The 18,566-nt window shown below is 43.8% G+C and overlaps 3 protein-coding genes across 4 annotated transcripts; 1 reads left to right on the forward strand and 2 right to left on the reverse strand.

Moving 5' to 3' along the window:
- Positions 1-158: 158 nt before the first annotated feature.
- LOC123098409 (RNA cytidine acetyltransferase 1) lies at positions 159-9,251 on the reverse strand. Of its 2 annotated transcripts, none has more exons than XM_044520389.1 (24): positions 8,743-9,251; positions 8,514-8,636; positions 8,172-8,345; positions 7,963-8,073; positions 7,746-7,879; positions 7,571-7,664; positions 7,359-7,457; positions 6,450-6,586; positions 6,279-6,373; positions 6,048-6,171; positions 5,880-5,967; positions 5,658-5,757; positions 5,526-5,572; positions 4,705-4,887; positions 4,557-4,594; positions 2,939-3,023; positions 2,525-2,704; positions 2,325-2,433; positions 2,018-2,087; positions 1,771-1,918; positions 1,225-1,353; positions 1,011-1,136; positions 774-836; positions 159-692 (listed from the first exon to the last, which is right to left on the reverse strand). In XM_044520389.1, the coding sequence occupies exons 1-24, from the start codon at positions 9,109-9,111 to the stop codon at positions 447-449; spliced, it is 3,072 nt and encodes a 1,023-aa protein (XP_044376324.1). In that variant the 5' UTR covers positions 9,112-9,251; the 3' UTR covers positions 159-446. The 2 variants fall into 2 exon arrangements, with proteins under 2 accessions (XP_044376324.1, XP_044376323.1); XM_044520388.1 differs by having other exon boundaries at positions 4,705-4,881; positions 5,520-5,572; positions 8,743-9,250.
- A 157-nt stretch (positions 9,252-9,408) lies between these two features.
- On the forward strand, positions 9,409-14,260 carry LOC123098413 (18S rRNA aminocarboxypropyltransferase). Its single transcript, XM_044520395.1, has 10 exons — positions 9,409-9,589; positions 9,865-9,902; positions 11,367-11,416; positions 11,492-11,557; positions 11,788-11,828; positions 12,087-12,223; positions 12,586-12,676; positions 13,134-13,205; positions 13,625-13,731; positions 13,852-14,260. Exons 1-10 carry the CDS (start codon positions 9,501-9,503, stop codon positions 14,013-14,015), a joined length of 855 nt encoding a protein of 284 aa, XP_044376330.1. The 5' UTR covers positions 9,409-9,500; the 3' UTR covers positions 14,016-14,260.
- LOC123098411 (aminotransferase ALD1 homolog) lies at positions 14,240-18,000 on the reverse strand. The gene is made up of 7 exons (XM_044520394.1): positions 17,803-18,000; positions 17,589-17,647; positions 17,425-17,492; positions 17,210-17,326; positions 15,639-15,701; positions 15,451-15,555; positions 14,240-15,350 (listed from the first exon to the last, which is right to left on the reverse strand). Exons 1-7 carry the CDS (start codon positions 17,823-17,825, stop codon positions 14,457-14,459), a joined length of 1,329 nt encoding a protein of 442 aa, XP_044376329.1. The 5' UTR covers positions 17,826-18,000; the 3' UTR covers positions 14,240-14,456.
- Between the last annotated feature and the right edge of the window lie 566 nt (positions 18,001-18,566).

Raw genomic sequence — 18,566 nt, forward strand, 5'->3', positions numbered from 1 at the left:
TTGCAAACGCATATGGCACAGATCATGATGTGAACAGCCAGTAGGAATCAGTGACCCCAAACATCTGTGTTTTCTTTTAGGATTTTCAGATGTAGTGGATGTTTTCAGGCATGAATGTCCATTCCTTTAATAAACAAGTTCCCCAACAAAATAGAATGTTGTACAGTCCAGAGAATGCAAAATTATATTCCAACAAAGCAGATGGTACATCAAAAATCATTTTTGCGATTCCGATTGACGAGTATCCTAATGAAGCAAATGGTACATCAAAATTGAGGCATGGTGGTGCCACAGGGTTGTGGAGAGGTTTCTCAGGGAGATTCTACAAATTATATAGCCTGTTCGCAACCTCTGCTTCCCTCTTACCCCTTCTAGACGTTTAAGCAGGGTTTCCCTGGCGATTTCAAAATACCAGGATCAGACGGTCTCAGTTCCAAGTGGCAACTTCAAGTCCTCTTCTTCTTTTTCTCCGATCTACCACTATCTTGTCCTTTCCTTTTTGATTTTTCGTTTTCCCTGTGCTTCTCTTTCTTGTCGGCACTTGTTTTGCTGGATTTTACACTGATAACGCCGCTTGCAGACAATTTCTCATTCTGCAGAGCCTTCTCAATCTCATGGTCATCGCTTTTAATCGCATACTTCTGCAGTAGCTTTGGGTCTACAGTTGCTTCGTCAGCGACTCTTCTTTTTTCCTATATTAGGCCCACAGTAACATTTATCAGTCATCCTGCATCATAATTTAACAACATGGTAATGTATCTCTGAAATCTCACCTTCACTTCCTGAGCTGCTTCGTCAAGGTCTTCGTCCATTGATCTGCTAAGTGGGGCTTCAATCTGAATAAAACAAAAACATAGCACAAACAGGTCAAACAATGAAGTTGGTACAAACTATTCCAAAGTAAAGGCCATGCTCAATTTTTTTATGTGAATCAACCATGAACTTTGCTCTGCATGCTCAACATTATAACATGATGCAAAAACCAAAACCCAAAGAGTAAGGTTGCTTACTTCCTTAAGTCTCGGTAAGGTTGCTTCAATTTCTTTTCCTGCAGTGTTATTAAGATAACCATATAACTTCTTCATTGTCTTGATGAAGTTAGATAGAACTTGTTCCCTTTCTATGCCAAGCTCTTCCTGTCAACACAAAAAACATAAGAATTGCCGACCTGTTTGATGACAAGTTCAAAAAGATTGTGTTTGAATGGAATCAACTTGAGCTAACCTTTGTAGCACCTATGTCTTTGTCCTGTAGACCCATACAGAACAAAACTGAAGCTTGGGCACCATGTAGGGTTACAGGAAGCTTCTCTGAGAAGTACTCATGTGCTAAGATAGGTACAAGATCCAAAATCTACAAAACAAAATATTCAAATTGGAAAGGTCCTCCACATATAGCTAGATATATGTTTATAGAGGAGATTCACTCCGCATACAGGAGAAGTTTTCCAGTTTCATTTAGACACGCATTTCAGGATATAGAATAGACTAAGCAAGAAGATAAGAAGATAACCTCAGATAAAACCACCAAAGCTCAAAACGTATAGCTAAAAGGCAACAGTTATATAGATAATAATTACAACCAAGCGCATTAGGGAGCCATGATTTACAGCGCAGGTATAAAGGGAAAACTGCCAGATGTTGTTTAGGTTCTGAGGGTCAGTGAGGCCAATAACAACAGGCAGTAGAGATTTTACAGTCTTTCAAGGGAAACATATTGTGAGAACTGCATTCAAAATAGAGATATTCATTTATTTCATCAAGTTCTTACCAGATGGTAATCAACCAAGTTGTTTGAATATGCTTCAAGCCGCTTCATGTCATGTGGGGATAATACATCTCTCAATAACTTCAATGTAATACTGGTATCATGTTCTGAAGGCTCGTGGTGTGAAAAATCTATTTTTGAAGCCAAAACACTAAAAACATAACAAAAAAATATTATTAGACAAACACATGTCTTTTGCTAAGAGAACAATATGAAGGTAAAGCACATGTTTTTTGATAAGAAAACATACCTCATTGCAAGCTTAAAGTTGAGATGCCGGAAAGATGTTCCCAAAAGCCGCCTGAACCTCTGTCTGAAATCTGAAAATATTGCTTTCAAACTTAGCTAGTGCACCAAAAGCATGCTTCTAAAGCAAAAGCATGCTGTGTAACAGAAGCAAGCAATACTACCTTGTGCATCTATCAGCCAAGGCAAAAGAAAAAAGAAAAAAAAAGAATGCCCTTTCTATTCGATTTGATGTATACAGTTTCCACTCAAGCAGCTGCAATTCAAAATGCCACGTACTGCAAACTGTAACAAGAACTGTCAGGCAATACCTTTGTAAAATGGCTCCAAAAATCCAAGTTGAATTGAATCACCAGCTTTGATGTCATCACTATTTAAGGGACTCAAGGCCATACAGGTATGCTCGCCAGTAACAGCACTCTAGGAAACAGAAATAGCAAATTAATGCACATGATAAAAGAACAGAGAGGGTAACAAAGAAGCTCATGGAGTAATCAGATTAGATCATTACTGGAATCTGGCCCACATAGAATGGATAGAAGCTGTGCTTCCGCCAAAACCGGAAAAGCTCTTGTGTCAACCCGAAAGATACACCAAGGTAATGGAGCTTTTCAGGACGACGATCCTCAAGATTAACAAGGAGTGGTGGAAGATTTGCCCTAGGCTTTATGCTCTCTTCTAGCAGAGAAGCCTGCAAGAACATATACAAAACTTTAGTATACAGACTTGAGGAGCAGAAGCCATACAATAATGGCATCTGTAATAAGCAAACAAGGTTGTAAAAATCCTTAAAATTCTTACATAACCAAACACATATAAAACTTGCACAAATTCATGTCAGGTTAAGTTTGTTTTAAGTATAAAATACAGAATCAGAACCAGGTATATTATAATAATTGAACATCAAGCTGCCACACAAAGTTACCTTCTCTGCAGCTTCAGAAATTGTAACATCAGGCTCTTCAACTTCCTCCGCATCTTTAAATACTGTCATTTCTCCTTGATAATAACTTCAAAACCAATCAAATAATATTTATTTGTCAATAAACTGGGAATAGATTAAGCTTAAATAATCTGACAAGTTGAACTTAGTATTTATGCTATGCAAATACTCCTTGTGCTATGAAGGCTCCTCTAGTTTGACCTGAACTAGCTACTAGGGAAAATTATGCTATGCAAATACTACCTGAAAGGTGCCTCTTGCCAATACCACTCCAAACAACAACATTTATGGGAATGCTATTACCATACATTTTCCATCCAAGGTTCTCCATAACTGCCCTGGTTCTCCAATCTAACCTATGTCAGGCGACAAGGTTGCTACACAACCTGATACCACCATACAGCATTTCCCAAAACGTGGATACAGAATAAATTCAGAAGTAGATGAAAACCCTTGTGTTTCCTGGTTTTCTTTGTCATATGGAGGCTCCTCTAGTGCTGCATTTTGAGCTAGAGCACTGTGTGAGCTCCGCTAAGATCTGGGATTTGGGAGGGAGCAGTGGTGGTGCTCAGATCGCACACAACACAGGAGGGCTCTGCACTGTGTGGGCTTTCACTGAGTGCGATGGGTATGGTGAGAAAGGATTGTTCCCGGGACTGAAGAAGAGGATTAGGATTAGACACGCCATAGAGGTATTGGGGAGTATCCCAGAAGTATTGACCTGAGAAAATAAGAGTTTCTCCAATACAAGCAGGATGGTATCGGCGCAGTGCACACCTGACTACTGTCAGGGCCTCCTCTGCAGTTTTGCGCTAAAAAACAGTATACTCCTGTGACATTGCGATTTTCTGAACTACTGGTACAACGTACACCACACCCATCACTAGGAGCCGGGACCCGGCCGACACATACCAACACCTCCTGAGCTGTGCGCTGCTGCACTTTCGGGGCTGGCACCGCTTTCCCAACATGGGTCACTGCCACTGCACCACAGAGAGGGTGATGAGTTCCCACATTACAACAAGCTAGGTGCCACATTGATGGTCGAGATCGCATGGCACAAGAATGCTAGAGATCAAGGTTCGGTGAATGACAGTGAGGAGTGAGCTACGCCTGCTGTTTTATCTACACTCATTTCCAAGGGAGCAATCACACTACAGCCATTGTACGCTGTCATCTGCTCTCGCGAGCAGCATCTTTGCCTCATGATCCAGGGCCAGCCAAGTCTGCTCCCTTCGATCTGCACTGTTTCTGCACGATGCAAGAGAGAAAGCCATCTCCAAGTGCCGGACGATATGGGCCTGCCACTACTCTCTCCATCACAAAATAATGTTACTAGCCTACTATTAGGTGCACACAAGTCAAGCCCACATGGCAGCAAGCCTAACGCCAACAATGGCAAAAAGGACATGTAATAATATTTTAACAAACTTATATTGTTTGGGAAGGTACTGAGCAAAGAAGCAACTACAGAATAGATGCCCCATTTCCTTTCTTTGGAATAACAGCCTAATTAATCATCAAACTAGACTTAAAAGAAACTGTAAGAGCATCAACTGATAAACGCATAGATGTAGTAAGAAAAGGAGTAGTGTATAACCTTGATAAAAGTTTGACAGCAGCAGAACCATACCCAAGCTGCATTAAAAAAAAGAGCATTAGAATAAGGAGTGGTGTTTTTCAGACATTAACATGGAGTGACATTAACATAGGTATTGAATCACATCCAATAGAGGCAAAAAGCCTACCCTCAGGGCACTAGGATGAACAGCAATTCGTACTATTCGAGCTCCTGATAGACTGGGAAATACATTGTCTTGAAATTGTTCACAAAACTTCCATGGAATTTGATCACCGGAAGGCGCATGGCCCTCATTTAGGCTTCTGATAGCTGATTTTCGAGATATTTGTCCTTCCAGGCAGACCTGAATATTCCAAACAAGCTCTAACAACTTAAAATGCAGAGATTGCGTGTATACACCATCTAGTATGATATACTCTCAATTGCTAAATGAAATAAGTGGATTGTCCATGCCTTGAAGGTGGAAGGTATAGGAATACGAACAGACCTTCAATGGTGAGTTTAATAAGCAGCACAAAACCAATTAGTTCAAGTAAGACAATAGCTATAATTTTTCACAGAAATGAGATAGAGCTGTGAAGCAGTACGGCATAATATTAGAAGAAAAAGAAAATTGAAAGTAAAAAAGAATATATTTAAGTTAGGTCAAACCAAACAGTCCAAAAATCTGATCCAGATATGTATAAATTTCTATTTACAGTGTGTCGTGCATCTGCGGCATACAACGGTAATAGGCAGAAATCATTGTTATGCTCATCGCACCCTGTAGCTTGTGAACGCTCCAACGAAGTAACAAAACAGAATAACTTATAAAGGGTATGTGATTTCAGATAAGAAATAGGTACTGCTTATATCTAGTATGCGCAGGCAGTGATTTAACACACATGATCCCCATTAGAATCAAAACCAACCAATGGCAATCATCCAAAGAAAAATTCAATATAAGATCCTCCAAAGATAATCAGGACAACGTATCCAAACCTGAATCACGCACAAAATATCCGGGAGCTGGTTTTCGGATTCATTAACTGGGCCTAACAGATACAGAGCACGCGTTAGTATAGAGTAATGGTGTTACCATAATAAAGAGGTGAGGTCGCAGAACAATTTGGTCCATACCAAGCAGTACAAAAAGGTGATGTGCGGGTGCATCAGCCATTAATTGCAAGTCATTGGGTGAATTTTTGTAGTGAGAAGCAACATAAAGTGCCATCATCCGCTGAAATATTAAGTATGCAGAATAAATATCGATTTAGAGACATGTAATGCAGGTATACTTAGATTTCTATGTAAAACTAATGCACAGAATTACAAGGAACACAGAACATTTTTAGTTCATACCTGTAAAAATACCTCACTCTCCTTGTGATATGAGAAAAGTGTGTCCCGGTTGACATAATACAGCTGACAGTGTTCTGGATGAGGTAGCCTAAAGAAAACCAGGTTTGCTAAACACACGGCGGTACAAGAAAATAGATGTACAACACCACAAGAAACAACATGACTTACCTACTGATATTTGGAATGGAGTTTGCAAGATCCAAACAAAGTAACTCATTAAGCCAGGTTTCAATAGGATCACCAGAGGCATACCTAATGGATTCATTCAATTCAATTTTTTTAAACAGCCTGCCTACAAGCCAAAATAAAGCAGAAGGCACGTGTAAAGCATCCAAATATTCAGAAGGTTCTTTGAAATGTAGACAACTCATTTTAAGATGAGAGTAAGACAACTCTTACTGGAACTGGGTCCATCACTTGAAGCTGATGGCTGGCTTTGGGATTCTAACTGCTGGAGGAGTTTCAAAGACAAGGATCGGCCTGTCCCTTCATACCTTCAACAGAAATATCCCGAATGATCACCGCCATGATTTATGGTTCTAAAGCATTAGTAACTGAAAGCAATCATACCCGTTGACAGTGGAAGATAGGAAAACAAGATACGGGCCAAGCAAGGCTTTAACAATTGGCAATGGAATAGCGGCAGCTTCATCAATGACAAGAAGTTCAACTTGAGAAAGCTTTCCATGATCATGTGGTTTCAAATACTGCAAACATTAGAAACTTTAGAACCAGTTCACAGATGCTAAGCAAAGTGATGTTCAACAATACAAAATATGTCTACATCCCTCCCTTTTCAAACCATTTCTGCATTGAATGAGCCCCAGTTTAATTAATTTTTTAGACGATTTGAAATCAGATGAAACTAAGGGTAATTAGTAATAACCGTAGGGCAGAAATGTAAGCTTAATTTCTCATCTACAGATCTGATCTTTTTGGATGGAGAGATGGTTTGCATCAAACCCACATCTTGTACTTTTATTAGTAGTACAGCTATAGATTAATAGATATGAGTAGACACTTCATAAGAATTAAGCAATAGTCATAATGGCGCCTAGCAAGGCTACAAGGTTCCAATCCTCAGCAGCTCTTCAGCTGTTAGATTATTGAATATCAATCTACTAAAGCATATAACACATCAATACCATATTTTCATCTGTACATCAGGTAAGCAAAGATGAACTATGGTTCTAAGGAATAGCAGAACCTTGATAAGTAAATAATCAAACTAGTTGCCACCATTGTCGAGGGCATAACTATGTGAGCTTTGTCTTAAAGCAGCCAAAGGCTTTTTAGTTGTGCTGAAGAAATTTAACTTGCAAGGCTTTCCAGGGAAGCTAAAGGATCCCTTTGAACATGGAAGACGAAGTCCTTCTTCACCAATTCACTATGAAGTTAGATTCTAAAACCTAAACATCCTAGAAGGACCAGGAAGTGGTAGACTGGTAGCAACAAAGAGTAGTTTTAATGATTTATTACCTGGATTGTTTGACGATGTTGCTTATGGACGTTTATTTGTATTATTGCTTTCCTGAGATTTGGATCTGAACTCTTCACTACATCATAATGCAAATGCTCCTGAAAGGGGGAAATGAAGCACAGATGCGTTCACATAGCATGTGATTAAACTTTGACAACAAGACAAAAAAAAAAAATTTGCGGAAAAACAAGACAAAATATTAGACATATACCTTGTACTCCATTGCATTTAGTCCTTTGCAGACAAAATCAAACAGTGTATTTAAGTTCTCAGGACTTGGTGCGGTGACAAATATATTTGAATATCTACAAAGACAAATCATTAGCCTCAACGAGAGGAACACATGAAATGAAAAACATAAATAACACAACTGAGCTAAGCTTTACCCAGCTGCAATGGCTCCAGCAATAGCAAGACCAAGGGCAGCTGATTTCCCACGTCCACGAGCAGCGAGCAAGGCAACCGTGCTCCTAAGGGACTTGTCCAAAATAGAGTCTAGGAAATTGATAACAGCTTTACCCTGCGTATATTGTTTTTCAGTTTTGAGTTTATGACCAATAAAAAAACATGACTTAAGGAAAATTTGGACAGGGCAAATTGTACCTGATCCATTGTGCAACACTTTCCGATTAAAGGGCCAACCGGGAAGTCTTCACGGAATTGATCTTTTAGGTCTTTCAACTCTCGTTCCCTTTCAGACAACCCCTCAGAATCCTAAACACATGATAATAAAATATGCATGTCTTAGATGACCAAATTGGGACAACCAGAATCTCCAAGAAATGCATAATTTCATCAGCTGAGCTTCATACCTCATTCTTTGTAACTGGTTGTATAAATTTCATGTGGGATGATATAGGCAAAATGTTGAGTTCGTCATCCATCACAATACATGCTTTGCATGAAGCTATGGACAGTAAGAACCTCTCGTTAAACCTTGTGGCTGCCTTAGTATGAGACTCTGTTCGGAACCTTTCGTGAACATCCTGTTAGCACAAGGACCATGTGAGTTTAATTTAGCTTAGCAGGACAGGGAGGGGGCATAGAAGCTAATCAACAGCATTGAATCAAAATTTATCTTGTTTGCCAACAAAACTTGATTACGCCTGCCGGAAGCAATAGTGTAGGAACGTGCAACAGAAAACTGAGCTCACCATGACCATCGTGTAGAGGCTGGTTAGCGAGGAGAGGGAAGAGAGCAGCAGGATGACCAAACCGCCGCCCTCAACGGTCTCAATGGTCCTGGCCAGAAGGTTCGGCGTCAGCGCCTCGAAGTCCTGCAGAAAACAAACACACAGTTAGTTTCAGGCAGAGCACCACAGGCAGGCAGCAACATCACCGCAAAACAGTGAAGCCGCAGCCTCTGAAGCTACCATACCATACCTGCAGTATGCACATGCCAAATGTGTTGCCGAGGACCCTCTCCGAGTCCTTGTACATGCAGTAGGTGATGTCGGAGGTCTCGAGGAAGAGGGAGAAGGGGTCGGCCTTCTCGGGGTCCATGAGGCCGCGCTGCATGAGCTTCTTGATCTGCTTGGCGCGCTTCTTCCGGTGGCTGCTGATCTCGAGCTTGTTGCGGTAGCACCAGAGCACGGAGGGGCGCGACTTGACGCGGGACTTGGCCAGCATGTAGTTGAGGTTGACGATCTGGTCGCGCGACTTGTCGCCGACGATGATGAACATGGACCGCTGCCGCTGCCGCACGCCATTCTCGATCAGCGTGCGGATGCGCTCGTCCACCTTCTTCCTCATCCTCGCCGCCGCCGCCGCCGCTCGCCGGTTCTCTCTCGCGAATGGGGATTTGGGGGGCCGGGGTTTAGCTAGGGTTTTCCGGCTGCCGGCGTCCACCTGATATGACGGGACCGAGAGGAGGAGGGGAACCGGGAGCGTGGACGGCCGGATGCGGGTGCCTTCGACGGTCCAGATTCCCCCATTTCTTCCGGCGAGAGCGGTCTCTGCCCTCTACGGTGGAATGGGCTGGAGAACTACGGCCTGCTAAATTGGGCCCACAGCCCAACTTCTGGTCGGCCCGACCCCGCCCAGCCCAGCTTTGTTAGGGGACCCTCTCAGGGCTTCCTCTCCAAAGCCAAACAACGCCGCCGCCGCCGGACTAGGGGTTCGCCGCAGGCAAGTCTTCCAGGATGGGGTACCACCGCCATAGGCGCGGGCGTGGATCCTCGTCGTCGTCCTCCTCCTCCTCTTCGCGCCGCACCAAGCAAGAAGCCTCGTGGTAACTCCACTTCCTCCGGGCGCTAGTTTGTTTCCAGTCCAAAGAGTTCTGCCTTTCTCTAGGTCTCTGCTTAAGGGCCTGTAGGATTTTGCTCGAATTTTTGGGCCGGGGCTTTTGCAGTTAGACTAGGTTTCACTCGTGTTTAGCTGATCTCAGTGATGCGGAGAGGATGAAATGTATACTTCAGTTGAAGTTGCGAATTTGGATAGTGATACCAGCATCTTTTATATTTTACAAACGGGAGTAAAATAACATTCTTTTATCTTCAATTTCAGCGATGATGCTCCTGGGACATCACTTCCAAGGCAGGAAGGTACAAATTCGCTGGAACTTCCTGGTTGTTTATGGACAGCTCTTGCTTTAAACAGGCTTATGCAGTGGCGGAGCTTGAAAAGAAAAGTTGGGCGGGCCAGAGAGCACAATAATTTTCAAATTCTAAAGCATATATACTATTTAAGTATATATAGTCAGTACACCTTCTGTTCACATTGAATACAAGATGAGCAGATATAACATTGAATACAAGATGAGCAGATATATATATACTACCAAGACCAAAATAAGCCATAACATTTGACCATATATACTACTCAAAACCAAAATAAGCCATACCATTGACCATCAGGCAAGGTTGTGTGCAGGTACATACTACAAATCAACATTCCGTTCCTTCACGCATTCCATGGCTGCCTACACCTCAATTTGTAACCTGTAAACATAATGGAGTGAATTGTTTATGCTACAGCAAGGCCAATTGCCCAATTGCGTAAACAAAACTTGCCTACTAAATTAGAAACCATCTACTATGGTCTGTGGTCTTGGAAACTAGACAGTAAACTACAATGATCTTCAGTGAAATATTCAGCCAATTGGGGATTTTGAGGATGACTCAATATAAATGAACAATGACCTAGGTTCAATTCAGGGGAATAAAATTGGGAATGATTTGAATCGATTTACCTGCCCAACTTATAATGATTCATAGAAGGATTTGCCCAGTTGGCAATTTACAGCCTCGCGCCCTCGCCGCCGTTGCCGGCTTACCGGCTCGCCGCTCGCGGCTGCATATGCGCGTCCGCGCGTGGGTCGGCTAAGCAGTGGTTGTGGCCGGTGGGGCGTCTGAATGTTGGATGAAGGGAACAAGGGAAGGGAGGGACTGATGTGCGCCGCGCCCGTGGGCGGCGGCCGGCAGCCGGCGGCTGCGCTATGAGACGGCGGTGAGCGGCAGCTTCGTTGTGTGCTTTTTTTTGGAGGAACGAATGTGGTTGTGCGAGGCAGAGGCTGACCGTTGACGATGTATCATGTGTGTGTTGTATCGATTGTGGGCTGCACCTGCGTACTGGTGATGGGCTGGGCTGGCCGGCTTGGTATAAAGAATACATATATAAAAAAATTACCTCCAGACCTGGGCGGGCCACGGCCCACTCGGCCTTGCAGAAGCTCCGCCAGTGGGCTTATGATTGATAGATTGCTATGTCAAATTGAGGTGCGTTTAGACGAAAATATACCGCTCGTAAAGTGTCATGAAACATACAGTGAGTTAGTATTTGCTTGTACTCGCCACCTGAATTCCATTCATTTATTGACCGGAGTTATTTCATAGGTTACAATTTACAGGAGCTTAATACTCCCTCCATCCCATAATATAAGAGCGTTTTTTACACTAGTGTAGGCTGCGGTCAAATCCATATTGGGACTCGTGAGCTTCATGAAATTGCTTTACAGTTTACAACATTCCTGAAACCTTAGTATTGATAATGCTATTTTGATTTTCCAGACAACGCCGAAGAGGAATCTAATAGCCCAAAAATTCAGCTTGCAATGTGGGTAGGTATGATGTTTTCAATTGTTCTTATGCTGCTCATTTGACAGTTTGTGTAAGCTCTTTGTTTTTATTTATAGGACTTTGGGCAGTGCGATGCTAAAAGATGCACTGGTCGTAAGCTTTCAAGATTTGGGCTGTTAAAGGTAAAGCACCACTTGGTTCACAACATCTAAAATTCAAAATTCTTTCCCTCCTCTCAAAACCGAGGTACCTGCTAAACTAGAAAATAAGAAAAAGTAAACTACACATACTGCATGCACATGTATAGAGTCAAGGTCAGTTAATATCATCAAGCTGATTCTTCTATGCTTTTGGTAAATTATACTCTTCTTACGACATGCTTTCTCTAACAAGTTTGTTGTTTGTCTTGCAGGAGTTGCGAGTTACTAATGGTTTTGGTGGCGTTGTTCTCAGGTAATGTATAAGATATGCGATAAAAGGAATCATCTGAAACTCTTTGAAACTTAGTTTTGTGATTTCTCTCAGTTAGGTTATCCTGTATAAGTTTGTAAAACGTTGGTTACTGTGAAGCTGTGTGAAGCTAAGTTTTGTGATTTCTCTCAGTTTGGTAATCCTGTAAATTTTGTAAAATAAGCTAAACATGCTCATGTAAACTTGGCCTTTGAGATACATATTTACTCCAGCTGATTGTTTTCCTTCTTTTGCTTTCAGCCCTGTTGGGACACATTGTGTGTCCAAGGAAGATCATCCTATCGTGCAACGAAAAGGATTGGCTGTGGTTGATTGTTCTTGGGCACGTTTAGATGATGTCCCTTTTGTGAAACTCCGTTGTGGTGCTCCTCGTCTCTGTAAGATCATCGTATTTAAGTAAATCTACTAAGGAGGTGTATCATTGTATTTTGATTTAGAAATGTGGGATTATTTTCTCATACCTGTTTTGCATGAACTACACATAGCAGACGAGTAAGATGGTTAACTAGTTATTATTTGTAAATTTATCATTGGGTCATGCATCCCTTCGAGTCAAAGTTCCAGACTCTCCCTGCTCTTTCAGTTTATATTTTAGAACATAACTTTGGCATGCTTTCATAGAAAGTCTTTGTTTCCCTTTACCAAAATTAGGTTCATAATTAGTTCCTGTCGCAAGGCTTTGCCTCTTGTAGATCTGTGTGGATTCATTAAATTGTATGTTTTATTCTACTGTTTGCAGTGCCATGGTTGGTAGCAGCAAACCCTGTGAATTATGGCCGGCCATGTCAGCTTTCCTGTGTGGAAGCTTTGTCAGCAGCCCTCATAATATGGTAAATTCTCTAGCCTCACTTATCTGGAATTGTTTGTTAAGCTATTGATGTAGATAAAAAAAAATCATAAGTTGGTGCTTTGAGCTATGATATTACTTCTAGGCTTTTGAGATGTGGCAGTTTTGGGCATTTTGTTGTTGACGAACTAGTTTAGTGCCTAAACTTTCTCCCAAATGTTCAGTTAAATTGTACTTCCTCCGTTCCTAAATATAAGTCTTTTTAGAAATTTCAATAAGAACTACATACGGATGTATATAGACATATTTTAGAGTGTAGATTCACTTCTTTTGCTCCGTATGTGCTCCGCATTGGAATCTCTAAAAAGACTTATATTTAGGAACGGAGGGAGTAGGTCTGAATCTATGGTGTGACATATCCAGCGTGTGATTTCATAGTTCAGGATAGTGCTAGTTATTTTCTGCCATGGTTTTAGCTTATGTTATAACTATATTCGCAGTGGGGAGGAAGAGACAGGAGAACTGCTGCTTGCGAAATTCAAGTGGGGTCACTCATTCTTATCACTTAACAGGTCAGTCCACTAAATATTTTTTTCGTATTGCATATAGGTTTGTAGTGAATTTTAGACTGTGTACACCATTCTACACTTATTTATGGGTAGTGTAAGCAATGAGATAGTTGAATGTACCATTGTCCTGCAAGACGCAAAACCCAATGACTGTTATTACATAGATGAAGCAAATTAATTTCTGGTCATACACGCTAACTGCTGACCTAATCCCTAACAATCAGCAATGGTGCCACGATAGGGCACTTTGCTGCATATTTACTTTATCCAGCATTCAATCATCTTAGTTTGAATGCAATACCCAAATTGTGCACCATCTGCCCTTCACATTAACTAGCCTGGATTCTTCACACAGAACATGTTTCATTTACGTAATGTATTAGGTCAGTTTTTCACACCATTTTCCTTGTAATAATGTGCAGGGATCTGCTGAAAGCATACTCCAAGTGCGAAAATGGCACCGAGATAATCAACGTGCAGAACTCTTGGCTGTCAAGTGCATCGAGTGTTTCAAAGTCACCTGTAAACGGTAACAACCACACTGCATCTCAAAGCATTAGAATTTTGGCAAAATCTATCCATACTCAAATTGTACTAAGATTGGTTCTGCAGACATTGATTTTACTTTGTTATTATTTGTGCATCGCAGTGGCAGATAAACCACACCGAAGCACAGAGGAAGGATCAGATTCTGAATCTGACGATGGCTTGCCCCCTCTGGAAGAGAACATGAACCACTTGGACCTCAGCGAGGGCGAAGAAAGCGAAGAGGAAAGTGAAACTGAAAACGAAGGGATTACCGACGCAAAATGATGGTTGTTTGTCTGATCGAAATAAGATCCAGGTCTCTTGAGGTTTTTATCGTGGATCTGAAAACAATCTATCTCTGTACACTTGTATTGCTTGCTTGCGTCGTGTACCAGTCATATGTATTTTTCTTTTGAGGGATTCGTGTATCAGATCAGTATATGTAAGTGTAGACTGTAAACAGGGTCAGTCTTTGAGAACACGAGTGCTTTTATTTAGACTAATACAGGCTCGTGGGACGTTTTCGCTGACGTATGTTCCCTATATTAACCAATGGGCATTCATTAGAGCATACATATATGATTGTCCAGTACATAAACGTAGTTGATCAGCACGAGCCGTGTCTCGCAGCGTTATTGTACGAACGTGCATGCGTATACATGAATGAGTAAGCAAATACTGCTGCGCCACTGCACGATACGAGACGTACGACGGCCGACGGAGGGTTTAGGCGAGGAAGCTGGTGAGCCTGGCGCAGGCCTCGACGACCCTGTCCCGGCTGTTGAAGGCGCTGACCCTGACGAAGCCCTCGCCGCCGGGGCCGAACCCGCTCCCCGGCACGGTGATGACGTGCGTCTTCTCGAGGATCTCGGCGAACACGTCCCACGACCGGCGGCCCGGGAAGAGGCGCACCCAGACGTAGGGCGAGTCGTCGCCGCCGTACACCTCCTTGCCCAGCGCCTGGAAGGTGTCCACCAGCACCCGCGCGTTCTCCTTGTACCCGGCCACCACGCGCGCCACGGCGGCGCGGCCCTCCTCCGTCGCCAGGCACGCCAGCCCGCCCGCCTGCGCCACGCTGGACGCGCCGTTGAAGCAGGTGGTGACCACGCGGTCGAAGTCCCGGGCCACGCGGGTGCCGTCGGCGTAGAGCAGCTCGTCGGGGACGACGGCCCAGCCCAGCCGCACCCCCGTGAACCCGGCGAACTTGGAGAAGGAGGAGATCTCGATGGCCACCTCCCGCGCCCCGGGCACCTCGTAGATGGACCGGGGCTTGTCGTCGCCGGAGACGTAGGAGGCGTAGGCGGAGTCGAAGACGACGATGGAGCCGTTGCGGCGCGCGAAGTCGACGAGCTGCCGCAGCTGGTCGCGGGACGCGGCGTGGCCCGTGGGGTTGTTGGGCGAGCAGAAGAAGATGACGTCGGTGCGGCGGACGCGCGACAGGTCCGGGAAGAAGGCGTTCTCCGGCGCGCACCGCATGTACTCGATCCCGGCGTACCTGCTGCCGCCGGACTCCTCGTCGACCGCCGCAGGCCCCGTCTGCCCCATGATCACGCCGTTGTCCACGTACCCCGGGAAGGTGGGGTCCTGCACGGCGATGGTCACGTCTCGCCCGAACATCATCTGCGTCACAAGGAGAAACACAAGGTGAGATTTACATTCACCGAAGCGGGTTTGAACACCGAACCTCGATCGCTCATGGAAACCAGTGGCTTTGCTGAACCTGCAGGCGCGCGATGTCGCACTGCGCTCCGTCGGAGATGAACACCTCGGTGTCTCGTATCCCCATGTTTGGGTACACTACGTCAGCGATGGCCTTCCTCAGACTCTGCATGCATATGCGCGTGTTAGTTAATTTCGTGATCGTGAGACGCTTAATCATCTCTTGTTTCTGTCAGAGATCTTAATTACCTTCTGGCCTTGCTCTGGCCCGTAGCCTTGGTACCCTTCGGGAGTTGATAACGCAAGCGAGTACTGCAAGAATAGGAGGAAATTTTGTAAGCCATGAAATTTTATTTTATTTTCTTTTACCACAGTTAATCCTTCAGCCAAAACTGTTCTGGAAACAAATTTGTTGGTCAATTCCAGCTAGCTACGTAGAAGTAAGTATCAAAGTCAAGCAGCGCAAGCGTAAATCTGCTGTCGGGTCTCAGTCGTCGCCTTTTCGTCGTGTGATGTGATGTCAACAGAACAAGCATGGCCGGCCACATAAAATACAGTGTCTATCTGCTGGACACAGCCATGCATTAGCTGATCAGTAGTAATACGGGATCTGAAAGCATTTTCAGTGTACTTATTCCAAGATTAGGGTTGGCCAGGTGCAGATGTAGTGCAACAAACATGTGATTCTGATCGATCTTCACAAATTAAAGATCGAGCACAAATCTGGTTCTAGCATAGACTAGTGCGCGAGAGTATCAGCCGTGGTAGGCAAATGAAGCAGCCATGCACATGCAGTGTCAGACACCTTATCCTACCGTGCGTGTGATATAGTATCTCCAGGCCCCGATCAGAGGTGAATGATGCAAGTACACCTAAATAATCTTCCCTTATCCACTTCCAATTTTAGGGGGTTGTGGCAGCACAGATGAGGAAAAGATGCAGCCAGGGCTTGACAAGGAAAGAAAGTTTGCATTGCATGGTAGGCAGTCATGGAAGCAGAGAATGTAGTAGCATGTAGAGAAAGAGACTGCCGTGGGAGATAAGGGTTTGACAAGTCCAATCTGATGCGGTTGTATGATGGAGCTTCAGAATCTAGCTAGGCTTGCACTGTTGCACTTGCTGTCTATCACGACGACGTACGACACGTGGTCTCCTTCTCTGCTTGGGAGAAAGGTCTTCTGTGCACGTGTATGCGTGTAGTTAACCAGTGAGGATCAGATACGTCACGCTAATTATTACCTAATCTCTATAGAAATTGTTTGGTGCATTCGGCAGAGGACTACTGATGGGATGCAGAGCAAGGATCGACAGTATATATGTTCTTGGTGATCAATGACTTGTAGTACTAGTTAATTAGTGTAGTTGGTGAATTATCTTGGCCGTTGCAGTACCAGGAATTAACCTAGCTAGCCAGGTTCTTGCCTTGTATATATTATGGTTATGCCAACCATTCCCTTTGTATATGTGTATGCCTTGTACGAAAATCATCAGAAACATCCATGCAATTATTGGGCATTTGCGCATGAAATAGACTCGACTAATTAATCAGCTCCCGTGTTGTATTTCGCTAGCACTGCAAGGTACGTACGTGGATGCCTTTATTTATGATAAGATCACGATAAGAATTTAATCCAACGAAATATGACGTGAGAGGGTATCTCGTTTAGATTTGATGTAGTGCCATTTCTGCTATAAAACGATCATGTTGTTTTCCATTCATATAGGCACGCATGTTCAAGGGTAAAAGGAATTTAGCTTCTACTTACATGTTCGTGGTGTTAGAAGTAATATATGGAAGGATGTATGAGGAGTATATATACCTCGGCCATGGCCGAAGTGACGATGCTTGGTATGGGCTGGGTCGTGTCCCCGATGCCCAAGCTGATGACCTTGGCGTCTGGGTACTTCTTCTCGTGTGCTTCACGTCTCATGCTAATCTGAACCACGTACCAAAAGGATGATATATTAGTTAGTGAGTGAAGAACATTCGTGCATGCTCAAATGGCAGTGAAATCCCTCAATCTTCTGTACGTACCTCCGGGAATAAGTAGCCGTTCTGAAGCCTCTCCATGTTTGGATTGCGACGCACGCTCGTCCGGGACGCTGAATTGTTAGGATGCACAAATTCAGAGATGGCCAAACATTAGGAGATGGCAAGAGTACTACTAATGCTACAAGGATCAAAGAAAGAAACCATACCTGGTCCCTTCTTCACAGGAGGTGCAACATCCAGTGGAAGGACAGCCTTCTCAAGCACCCTGCTTGGATGATCAAACAAAACAACAGAAACAGCAGTTACACACGTGATCAAATTAAGATCGATCCCTTCGTGAAATTAGCACGCAAGGATCATCGATCCATGATCTACATATTTACACAACGAAAAGCGCGACTATATGCAGTAAGTATATACTTGGAGATCATGTTGGTCGGCATGATCGATGCCGGAGCCTTGGACTAGTCAGCTGAGAGCCTCTTGATTCAGAGAATTCCTTGATGCGAGCGAGGTTGCTATAGCTAGCAGCAGGAGGTGCGGTAGCTCTAGGAGGCAAGAAACAATGGAGGTCCTGGGTGTATTTATAGGGCTGGGAGGAGCAGACACGACTAACCAAAGGTGGCAACTGGCAAGAGAAGAAGGCGAGCAATATATGCTGGATTTATAGAAGAGCCTAGCTACTAGCTAGCTAACCGGCGTTGAAAAGTAGCCCTTGCCACCGGCTGGTCCACTTTGAAAAATGCCGTCCATGGTCGGAAGCAAGCCAAGAGCTGATTTTCATTTCAAGAGGATACGAATACGTCGCTAGCTGCAGTTTAGGCAGTCTTCCGCTAGGCACGGTTTGTCCCCCCCATGGGCAAATCTTGGTTTCGGGTGTCCACACCTGCGCTGCCCGAACGCGCGCCAAGTGTACTACTAGTGGACGAACGGCTAGATGCATGATTTTCCTGGCAAGGGCTGTGGTCCATCGTCTCACCAAACCATGCGTCTGAATTTGGTGATGTTTCAGATGTTGAAATCTCCTTATCCTGGAGGTGAGAGTTTCTTTCAGAGCATGGCTAGCTAGCTAGCCAGCCAGGTGAAGAGTAATTTGCATCTTGTATATATAAAATACCTCGAAATGGGGGGCTCTTGCACCGAATAATAATGTACACAAACATATGTTGAAGTTACAGAACGCG

The sequence above is a fragment of the Triticum aestivum genome, chromosome 4D, assembly GCF_018294505.1.
Source record: "Triticum aestivum cultivar Chinese Spring chromosome 4D, IWGSC CS RefSeq v2.1, whole genome shotgun sequence".
NCBI lineage: Eukaryota > Viridiplantae > Streptophyta > Magnoliopsida > Poales > Poaceae > Triticum > Triticum aestivum.

Coding starts and splice junctions, on each gene's coding strand:
- LOC123098413 (XM_044520395.1), top strand. CDS start 9,501: ATGGGGTACCACCGCCATAGGCGCGGGCGTGGATCCTCGTCGTCGTCC. Junction 9,903..11,366: donor ATCACTTCCAAGGCAGGAAG/GTACAAATTCGC, acceptor TTGATTTTCCAG/ACAACGCCGAAGAGGAATCT. Junction 11,829..12,086: donor TTTGGTGGCGTTGTTCTCAG/GTAATGTATAAG, acceptor TTTTGCTTTCAG/CCCTGTTGGGACACATTGTG.
- LOC123098409 (XM_044520389.1), bottom strand. CDS start 9,111: ATGAGGAAGAAGGTGGACGAGCGCATCCGCACGCTGATCGAGAATGGC. Junction 5,573..5,657: donor TCACCTTTTTGTACTGCTTG/GTATGGACCAAA, acceptor TGTATCTGTTAG/GCCCAGTTAATGAATCCGAA. Junction 4,888..5,525: donor TCCCGGATATTTTGTGCGTG/ATTCAGGTTTGG, acceptor CTTGTTTGGAAT/ATTCAGGTCTGCCTGGAAGG.
- LOC123098411 (XM_044520394.1), bottom strand. CDS start 17,825: ATGCCGACCAACATGATCTCCAA. Junction 17,327..17,424: donor ACGGCTACTTATTCCCGGAG/GTACGTACAGAA, acceptor TACGTGGTTCAG/ATTAGCATGAGACGTGAAGC. Junction 15,556..15,638: donor GGCCAGAGCAAGGCCAGAAG/GTAATTAAGATC, acceptor ATATGCATGCAG/AGTCTGAGGAAGGCCATCGC.